Source organism: Schistocerca serialis, chromosome 4 (genome assembly GCF_023864345.2).
Source record: "Schistocerca serialis cubense isolate TAMUIC-IGC-003099 chromosome 4, iqSchSeri2.2, whole genome shotgun sequence".
In the NCBI taxonomy this organism is placed as follows: domain Eukaryota; kingdom Metazoa; phylum Arthropoda; class Insecta; order Orthoptera; family Acrididae; genus Schistocerca; species Schistocerca serialis.
Genome location: NC_064641.1, coordinates 19,627,201 through 19,638,552, shown reverse-complemented (window position 1 = coordinate 19,638,552; position 11,352 = coordinate 19,627,201). Strand labels below are relative to the sequence as shown.

Here is an 11,352-nt window from a genome sequence, read left to right as displayed (position 1 = left end):
CCGAAACGTAGATTAGTGACTTTAATTGCAGCCTGGTTTACGTCGAAGTTCAGTAGGTTTCACTCGGCTTTCCTACTGATGATCTGCTGAGGCAATGTTCACAGGTAGGTGCAGGTCCGTCGTAAAGGGACGGAAAGAACCGCGCCGCCGCACAGTCTTCTCAGCTTGTGCCAACTGGTAAACTGCAATCGTTTATTTTTATTTTTATGTCCGGTTAGTTCCGTGATGAAATAAAATCTTGATTCTTGATTTCATCATTACGGTCGTTTTTCACATCATACAGCGAGGATGATATTTTGCTGTCTGCTATTCCGTTGCTATGTCAAGTTATTAACAACGATCCGACGTAAGTCCAGAGATAACTTACGTTGGAGTAAATGTTTTATTAATACGCCGTAATACTGGTTTAATCTAGTCACTTTTCACTGTCCATTATTCATGTACTCACTTAGTCACTTAAAATGTTTAAAGAGTCATTCAACTTGCATTAATACACAAATTGTATTGTCCGTTTAATGAGTTAGGCGACGCGTAAGATTTATCTTTTAACTCAGATTTTATTGTTCTTTTGGGTCTAGTGAAGCAAGAGATACAACCTGTCGGCTTTGACTAGTGCGTCAGAATTGGCCAGAGAGCATTTATTACACAGATGAAAGAGCTGACAAGAATGTTCCGAAACAAAGGAATACGAGAGACGAAAAATCTAGTTGACAGATAGAAAGGCCAGTAGTATTTTCACGTTAAGGATATCGCGTGTTTGTATCGTATTATTTTTCTGGAAAATGAAAGGGAAAAAATGGATGGAAAATATTGGTAGCGTAGAATACATGACGTCACATGTATATGTGTTGTATCTCAAACCTCATTAGAACTGTATTGCTTAAGTGCAGTAAGGGATACAAGTTTGGAGTAAGTCGATTTCTTCGTTTTCACTAGCATTAGTCTCATGTTGTTCAGTTGAACTATGTATCCTCTGCTTCACTAAACCCTAAATGAAGCACGGGACGCAAATTTTACATGTGTTGTTTATTTCGCCTCTGCTATCAGTAACAGCCTGTTGTTACGTAGATATTAATTCTGCCGATGGCAGAACGAGCTACGTACATAATATTTGTATCTCATACTTCCGTTGACCACTATATTTCTACACTGCTAACGAAAACGTGGAAATGGACGTACTTTACACTTGCAACTTGTACCTCAGGTGAACTACGTGACAAGGCAAAGACGATACATATACAATTTGTATCCCGTACTTCACTATGGGGTACAGTTTTTTTTCGCCTTCGATGCTAATAGTATCCCATTCTGTACTTGAACTATATAGCTATGCACAACATTTGTATCCTCTCCAGTTGACATATATAGGTAAATCTCATCATTGTTACATATGTCGTTCTTTTCGAATACGTAGTGTCAGTGTAAAGGTCAACTGAAGGACGGGATACGAATTTCAGTTGTGTCGGCCGTTTCGCCTTCAATATTCCTAGTACAGATTCGAAAAAGTTGTACTGAAACTAGTGCTGAGAAACGAAAGAAGAACGACAGATGCGAAATTTCTATTACGTCTACACGGAAACATACGTGTTAGTGTAATACAACAATGAAATACGTCAAAATAGTCAAATGCAGTAAAAGAAGAAAATGGAAAACTGAACTTACCAGACGGGATCTTCCTAAAAGAACCAAATCTCGCCTAGAAAGACATCAACAAAAATCACATACCCACATACACAACAAACACAACATTACGAGAACACTCACACACACATTTACCCATCCACCCCCCATCCTAATGTGAAATTAGCTAACATATTTCGGACGGTACATTTGACCAACTCTTTTAATAATACTTTTAAACGGGCAATATGTTTTGGGAGTACAATGTCTCCATGAATATTCGTCTAGGTGACTTTGAAGTGTGAAAATCTGGCGTTTCCCCTTCCCTACAAGAGATTTCACAGCTGACCAATAACCCTCTATGCTAATTGTGCAAGCCCCTGTGGCTGTGGATAATGATCTGAACTCAGTATTGTGATTTACTACGAGATGCTGATAACCCCTTTCCCCAAGTCCCTATATGAAGAAAACCCGTCTGAAATTACAATGGAACCCTCTGCAACGTGATCTTCAGTAAGTCGTGAGTACGGCGACGAGAGACACTTGTGAGGCGCGTATCTTCGCCGTACTCACGACATCGAACATACTCAGCAATGAGACCACTCATTTGCAAAAAAACAAATCGTGGCCAACATGTCTCCGCCCATAGCCTCTCATAAATCATCAAGGTTCATCGGAACAGATAAATCCATACCTACAAATTAAAATGAGATACTAAAAATTGTGAAACTAATAGTCCAGATTACCTCAATATCATTAAGAATGTTATTAAGTACCGAATGAATTAGAAACAACCAATTAATTTAATAAAAGCGCACGAACAATATTTTCAGCAATATGTAGCGATCTCTTTTAAAATCACATTCAATTATTTTAATGTACAATGATAGCGCATATCCGGAACACAGAACTGTTATATCATCTATGGCTCGAAGTAAATCTATCCAAGAGTAATGTATGACGTCATTGGTCAAAGCCGAGGGGTTGTATGCCTTGCTTCACTAGAACCGTTCTTTCTGTAATTAATTGTTTGTCCCTATAACACACGCACACCGATATGTCATTCAAGACTAACTTCTGTTCAGTTCAGTAATCGTGACGCTGACGACAACTTTTGGCTAATCGGCGTACTTGTCTTTCTTCGTGTTTTCGTTTTATTGTGTCCTACTCAAGACTACGAATTGTTTTTCTGTCGTTGATCCATTGCTCTCAAGGTCTGTAACTGTTCTTCAGTACGAAGGCTAAGTCCGATAAACCAATATCACTCTATTAAAGCCTAACACTCGTCTTACTATATGGTCGCGTTGAGAACGCTAAAGATCAACTTTCATGAGTCGAATGACTGAGCAATACGTCAATCTCTATCTCACGAACTATCAAACTTCTAAAACTGAAACAGTCTAATAGCGTTTGCGTCCAGACAGCTATCGCAAAAGTGCTCTAGAGCGACTCAAGAGCAACTGACTAATTGAACATTTCCATATCCAAGCTGCATTGTGGTCGCATTGAAGTTCCTTTTCGATGCGAATACAACTCTCTTCCATGGTAAATGTTATCTTTGACTGAATTACTTTCTTGGATTTAACCTTCGTTCGATTTATTTTGAATTTATTCTATAGATGTTTGATATAGAACCTATGACAATCCTTTCCTTCTATCTCCCCTTTTTCTATGATGTTCCCAGTATTCGAATGATGTAGGTGTTGATCAAAATATTACCAGTGTAGATTTTATCGTCTATAGTTGCCGTCACTGTCAACATGACTCACTTCCCTACTTTAAGTTTCCACAAAGTCTGTTAATTGGGGTTTTCTGTCCTTGGGGCGTTACAAGACGAACAGTTTTTCGTCAGAATCGGGTTCCGCAGACTGATAAGTGTATCTCGCCCCGACGTTTAACTTCGACTGAATAAGTCGGAGTTTATCAGGCCTCGTGTGATCTCTGTAGACGTCATGCTAAGGTTGATTTTGGCTGACACCGTAACGAAGTTCAGTACGGCAACACTGATGAGTCCACATTCACAGAGCAGCATAACTTGCTTATCAACACATTTACATGACTATGCTTAAGTATTTTAAATGATGCATCTAATTTCATTGTGAAGTTACTCAACTGTCTATGGAAGCCCACGCTTACTACAGTAGTACAAGTATATATGCCAACTAGCTCTGCAGATAGTGAAGAAATTGATGAAACGTATGATGAGATAAAAGAAATTATTCAGGTAGTGAAGGGAGACGAAAATTTAAGTCATGGGTGACTTGAATTCGAGAGTAGGAAAAGGGAGAGAAGGAAACATAGTTGGTGAATGTGGACTGGGGGTAAGAAATGAAAGGGGAGGCCGTCTGGTAGAATTTTGCACAGAGCATAACTTAATCATAGCTAACACTTGGTTCAAGAATCATAAAATAAGGGTGTATACATGGAAGAATCCTGGAGATACTAGAAGGTATCAGATAGATTATATAATGGTAAGACAGAGATTTAGGAACCAGGTTTTAAATTTTAAGACATTTCCAAAGGCAGATGTGGACTCTGACCTCAATCTATTGGTTATGCACTGTAGATTAAAACTGAGGAAATTGCAAAAAGGTGGGAATCTAAGGAGATGGGACCTGGATAAACCGACTAAACCAGAGGTTGTACAGAGTTTCAGGGAGAGCATAAGAGAACAATTGACAGGAATGGGAGAAAGAAGTACAGTATGAAAGGGTACAGTACTGCCCGACATTGAAAATAGGTACAACATACTTCATTATTCTTATCAGAACAACACATTTTTTGTAAAAATTACTCAATTTCGATTAATACAGCGAAGCCGGATACCAGTGTAGGAAAGAATGACAATTTATTTATTTAATCGATCACATGTGCACTCCCACAAAATAAATCCCTACATCCAGTTTGGTGAGATCTGTGAAATGAATGAATGTATGGTCGTCTGCTAACCGCAGATAGTGAATGTGAATATATGATCATCTTTGAGACGACCCTTTGGCCACCTTTGGTAGAACCAAAGAGATAAAATTTGCCGGAGCTCTGAGCGCCTGAAATGTGGCTGACCAATACGGTAGCATGGTCTTCCCCACCTCGACAGAGGTGCGAGATGACCTGAAGAACGGCCATGTTTCAGCACTCTGCCGCTGGATCTAGTGTTGGTAAGACCTGTCTTAGGCGTGCTCCGTAAGGACAAAAGAGTGGAGACATGGTATGCATGTGAAATACTTAAGAGTAGTTTAGAATAGTAATTTCTCTATTTCAGGAACTTTTGTGGGGAGAATTCAATGTCAGGCAGGTAATATTAAGGGGATCGTAGTAATCTCCGGAAGTGACCAACGGTCACAATGAACCCACGTGTAGCAATAAGTTGAAATACTTCCAAGTGCTTAAGTTAAGCTGAATTACTAGCGTGTGTACTATAAGTTGGAAATATTTAAGAAACGGCGTGTGCAGGACTTGAAATTAGAGACGAGTACTTCCACGTGGTGAGTACTGTGCGAGTCTCAATCTGTGTATGAGACAAAGGATAAAGAGAAGTACTCGTCCATGGTATCAGTTGAGGACTCGCGTGTGTGATGAATATGTTCTTAATATTGCTTTGCGTGTTATGTTTCCGTGTGACGCTTGATTCAAACTATAATACTCTGAGAGAGAAGCAAGGTGAGTCAGCCGTCTATCCAGTAACGCCACTTGGCTTGCATTGCACAGGAAGACGTGTATATATCGTCCAGAGTTCGTAGTAGGAAAGAAAAGTTACGAAGTGGGGCAGTGTCGTGTGAAACTGGGATGAATACTAATTGAAGTGGGAAAGCTGAAAGTGATGTGGTTATAATGTTGTGACTATTCCTTATGTTGTATTCCATGTTGCAGTGTGGTGTATGTCATGTAATTTAAGTATGTGTGGTTTGCATGGGAGAGTAGCAAGGTAGTTTCAGAGGTAGTGGGTTATGCATGTTTCCTTTTGTACCGCTCGGTCTGGAGGAAAAGTTTCGTGATGATGGTTGTGAGAGTCGAAGTGTGAGATATAGCAAAAGATCCACCGTCCTATCCAGAAAGTGCACTGTAGCATTAAATAATTACGAGACCATAAGATAGAGAATCACCAATGTAAAGCCATGCCCACTGGGCGGAATTTCTAATGTGTTATTGTTGTAGGTTATGGAATTTGTGTGTTTGGGTTATAGAATTTATCGGAATAAATAAGATAGTGAAAAGAAAAAGATTGGTGGCCTTTTCCTTCGAATTGTATGTTGTCATGATATCCAGAATTTATAATGTATGCACCACTCATATTCAGGGCGATGGCCATGTGTTGATCAAAGCCGTTAAATAAGAAAGAAAATGTGGTATTGCCAGTGCATAGTGAACAGTCAGAGTTCTGTAAATTACTGATAGTCAGATGTGCGTTTCTGTTGCGTAATATTCATGCAGGAGGGTAATTTTTAACTTAATTGTGAGTACGAGAGTTCATGTTACTCGATAAATAAGAATGAATCCACTCGCTTGGCAGACCACTCATCTTGCGGGCCCTACTCCTTGATGCCACAGTATGAGCAAGGCATGTAGGTGCCTCTCAAGTAGAAGAAGAATGGGTACCTCTAAGGGATGAAGTAGTGAAGGCAGCAGAGGATCAAATAGGTAAAAAGACGAGGGCTAGTAAAAATCCTTGGGTAACAGAAAAAATATTTAATTTAATTGATGAAAGGAGAAAATATAAAAATGCAGTAAAAAAGCAGGCAAAAAGGAATGCAAACGTCTCAAAACTGAGATCGACAGGAAGCGCAAAATGGCTAAGCAGGGATCGCTAGAGGACAAATGTAAGGATGTAGAGGCTTATCTCACTAGGGGTAAGATAGATACTGCCTACAGGAAAATTAAACAGACCTTTGGAGAAAAGACAACCACTTGCATGAATATCAAGAGCTCAGATGGAAGCCCAGTTCTAAGCTAAGAAGGGAAAGCAGAAAGGGGAAGGAGTATATAGAGGGTCTATACAAGGGCAATGTACTTGAAGGCAATATTATGGAGACAGAAGAGTAAGTAGATGAAGATGAAAAGGGAGATATGATACTGCATGAAGAGTTTGACAGGGCACTGAAAGACCTAAGACAAAACAGACAACATACCATTAGAACTACTGATAGCCTTGTGAGAGCCAGCCATGACAAAACTCTACTATCTGGCGAGCAAGATGTATGAGACCGGCGAAATACCGTCAGACTTCAAGGAGAATATTATAATTCGAAGCCCAAAGAAAGCAGGTGTTGACAATATGAAAATTACCAAACTATCAGTTTCATAAGTCACAGCTGCAAAATACTAACACGAATTCTCTACAGACGAACGGAAAAACTAGGAGAAGCCGACCTAGGGGAAGATCACTTTGGATTCCGTAGAAATACTGGAACACGTGAGACAATACTGACCCTACAACTTATCTTAGAAGAAAGAGTAAGGAAAGGTAAACCTACGTTTCTAGCATTTGTAGAGTTAGAAAAAACTTTTGCACATGTTGACTGGAATACTCTCTTTCAAATTCTAGAGGTGGCAGGGTAAAATACAGGGAGCGAAAGGCTATTTACAAGTTGTACAGAAAGCAGATGGCAGTTATAAGAGTCAAGGGGCATGAAAGGGAAGCAGTGGTTGGGAAAGGAGTGAGACAGGGTTGTAGTCTCTCCCCAATGTTATTCAATCTGAATATCGAGCAAGCAGTAAAATAAAACAAAAGAAAAAATCGGAGTAGGTATTAAAATCCATGGAGAAGAAATAAAAACTTTGAGGTTCGCCGATGACATTGTAATTCAGTCAGAGACAGCAAAGGACTTGGAAGAGCAGTTGAACGGAGTGGACAGTGTCTCGATAGGAGGATATAAGATGAACATCAACAAAAGCAAAACGAGGTTATGGAATGTAGTCGAATTAAGTCGGGTGATGCTGAGGGAATTAGATTAGGAAATGAGACACTTAAAGTAGTAAAGGAGTTTTGATATTTAAGAAGTAAAATAACTGATGATGGTCGAAGTAGAGAGGATATAAAATGTAGACTGGCAATGGCAAGGAAAGCGTTTCTCAAGAAGAGAAATTTGTTTACATCGAGTATAGATTTAAGTGTCAGGAAGTCGTTTCTGAAAGTATTTGTATGGAGTGTAGCCATGTATGGAAGTGAAACATGGACGGTAAATAGTCTGAACAAGAAGAGAATAGAAGCTTTCGAAATGTGGTCCTACAGAAGAATGCTGAAGATTAGGTGGGTAGGTCACATAATTAATGAGGAGGTATTGAAGAGAATCGGGGAGAAGACGAGTTTGTGGCACAACTTGACTAGAAGGAGGGTTAGGTTGATAGGACATGTTCTGAGGCATCAAGGGATCAGCAATTTAGTACTGGAGGGCAGCGTGGAGAGTAAAAATCGCAGAGGGAGACCAAGAGATGAATACACTAAGCAGGTTCAGAAGGATGTAAGTTGCAGTAGGTACTGGGAGATGAAGAAGCTTGCACAGGATAGATAGCATGGAGGGCTGTACCAATCCAGTCTCTGGACTGAAGACCACAACAACAACATGGGAGCAATATGCAGTTTTAGTCTATTGTGAGTGTTTTTTTTTTTTTTTTTTTTTTTTTGGTAACTCAGTTGGTGCGGTTTCCATGTCAGTTTATTTTGGCGTGTAGCATTTACTGGATAGAACGACCACAAATTATAATCTAATCCAAGTCAGGCTTAATTTTCATGCTACTGTTTACAGATTAGAAATAGAGCTCGAAGTGCACTGTTATTCGTTCATAGCAGGCCGAGTAAGTCAGGCGCGACGTCAGTAAACAGAACTCGAAGGTTGCCAGCGTCGCATTAACATTCCTTCTAAACTAAAAGGAACTTCTGGAACTGTTTTATCCCTTGGTGTACTCTGGTGTCGGTTTGGGTTTCCAGCTCCAGTAAGGCTGTCCTCTGCCAAAGACGGCACCGTCCCTTAACGTCTCCGGCAATCGCTGAAGCGCAGATTCCGGCAGGAACGACACCGAAAACGCTACCACCAAGTTGAGAGCTGCGAGGATGGCGAAGGGAAGTCGCTTGTCGTCCTGTGAAAGGAAAAGATATTTGTAAGTAGTGAGAATGAAAGACACCAATCACAGATATGTTTCCACGTGAATTATTGCGACTCTAAAAACCCCTTGCTGACCATCCAACAGGAAGGCCCGCAGCAGACTGAGATTACAAAATCTATTAACTGGGCAAAAAGGTGATTGCACTCCTGCACTATCCTCCACATGTACCATGATCTGACCTATACTTTGCTATGCCAGTGTTGCCCGGATGTACTCTCCACAAATGTTCTATTACTCCTTCTAAATGCTTGAGCGTCATACACTCTGTTCTCCCTTTCATCATCTGTTTAGTTTCCCTCATGTGGATCCTTTACCCCCTCATCAAATTCCCACCTCTCCTAACATACAATGAACACCTAATCAGATCCTAAACTATCTGCAAACTAGACTTCAACATTTGCATACTCTCTAATTTGCAATCCTACTGCGCCTTCGCGCCTACATAGACATACAGTTCGATCCATATAAACATGAGCTACTTTAATAACTTAGAACTTCTCAACCAATAATGGGACACATTTGCAATTTTAGGAGATGATAAATACCATACATACATACACACATACATGCACACGAGGGGGGACCCAAAAATAACCGTAATTTCATTCTAGAAAGCATATACTTTATTGTTTTCAAATACAACCTTAATATCCTTCGAAGTACTCTCCATTAGCATTAATACACTTGTCCAAACGTTCATTACAGTGTTCAAAGCACCTTTTAAATTCGTCCTCTTTGATACCTGCTAGCACTTACATGACATTGCGTTTTACGTCTTCCACATCCGCAAAATGTTTCCCTCTCAAGTCTCTTTTCATCCTCGGGAATACGAAGAAGTCCGAAGGTGCTAAATCCGGCGAATGGGGCGCGTGGGTCAACGTAGTTGTCTTCGTTGAGGCCAAAAACTGGCGAACGCTGAGAGCCGTGCACGCGGGAGCGTTGTCGTGATGGAGGAACCACACGCCAGAATCCCACAAAGCCACAAGGCCGTTTCATAACCTCCAAATAGAATTGTTGGTTTACTGTCTGGTTTGCAGCGACAAATTCAGAGTGTGCGATCCCTTTGATTCCAATAAAAACAGATCAACATCGTTTTCACATTCGATTTCACTTGTCGAGCTTTTTTTGGTCGAGGTGAGCCAGGTGACTTCCATTGTGATCACTGTTGTTTACTTTCTGGATCGTACCCATAGCACCGTGACTCATCACCTGTAATGATTTTGTTGAAAAAATGTGGATCATCTTTGAACGCGTCCTTCATTTCGAGACAGGCTTGAACGCGACGATCCCTTTGTTCTCCGGTAAGAAGCTTCAGCACGAATTTGGCTGCCACTCTTCGCATCCCCAAATCGATGGTCAAGATGCGCTGAATTGAGCTCCAGGACAACTTGGACAAGTTCTCGAGTTGGTCGATTGTCCTGTGTCGATCTTCACTGATGAGATCACGGATTTTGTCGACGTTGTCTTCACTTCAAGCAGTTGAAGGTCGACCGGAATGGGACTGATCTTCAACCACCATTTCTCCCTTTTTAAAACGAGAAAACCATTCGTACACTTGCATTTTACTAAGAGCGTGGTCTTAGTAGGCTGTCTGAATCATCGCAACGGTTTCTGCTGTGTTCTTGCCGAGCAAGAAACAAAACTTCACTGCTGCACGTTGTTCGTAAGAACTAGCCATTTCCTCGTGTCACGTCTGCACTGCACGTTCACTCAAAGAACTGCCAAAGAAACCACACTTCTCTCTGTTAGGTGACGCCGCATGGCAGAATGACTCAGCAGAGATCTTACTACAACCCTCTGGCGGCGCAACCTGCTACTACAAGTATACGATGTGCAGCATTACGATTCCGGTTATTTTTGGGTCCCCCCTCGTACATGCAAAGTCCTCACAGCAAATGCTGGAAGTGCCCTTCACGAGCAGAGATGTGCAAGTGCACTAGTGCATTCTTTTGACTGTATTCCATGCATTATGTGAAATGCATCCTCGCCAGTATTGCTTACTTCGTGTGCTTTGGCCCCATGAAGTTATGCAGTTGTCCGTGGTCTATGACTGTACACTCAGCTTTTAAGATACCGCCACAAGCGCGGGGGAAAGTGAGGGGGGGGGGGGGGGTGTCGGTTGTTCGGTCATCATAAAGTGCGCGTCATTTACGACGGCGGCCGAGTTTAGGTTCGTTCTGCGCATCTGATGTCACAAAACACAGTCAGCCAATGAACAGAGAACGACGTTGCCAGAGCTCGACTGCAGTGCGGACCACGGACGAGTGTCTTCAGTTTTAGAAACGTTCAGTCATAAATAAAGTAACTGAAGAAAAGCAATGTCTTGATACCAGACTTTCATTTATATAAAGTTTGGAAAAAGCATTCTTTATACCAATTGCTTCATTTTCTATTAATTAATTAAACCAAACAAGCAATAAGCCTCCTAATTCAGGCGATAGCAAGGAAAGGTGTTTGTATCATTCTCACTAACCGGTTTTTTGCAATAAAGAACAGCGGTAATTGTTTATTTCCTATTGTACTTCGACGAAACGTGAGTAATTCATAGTCATACCAACAGTGTTTGTCGATATTTTGCGTGATATTTTAAAGTCCTCTGGGAGAAATATTGAGTGTCGAGCTGCGTTAGCA

General features: G+C 40.9%; 1 protein-coding gene across 1 annotated transcript in view; it reads right to left on the bottom strand.

Annotated features, from left to right (window-relative positions):
* Positions 1–8,337: 8,337 nt before the first annotated feature.
* The window catches only part of LOC126473678 (solute carrier family 22 member 7-like), a 98,504-nt gene continuing 95,489 nt past the window's right edge, over positions 8,338–11,352 (bottom strand). The window contains exon 9 of the mRNA XM_050100913.1: positions 8,338–8,694. Coding sequence (XP_049956870.1) covers positions 8,506–8,694 — 189 coding nt within the window. The 3' untranslated portion in view covers positions 8,338–8,505. The remainder of the gene's footprint in view (positions 8,695–11,352) is intronic.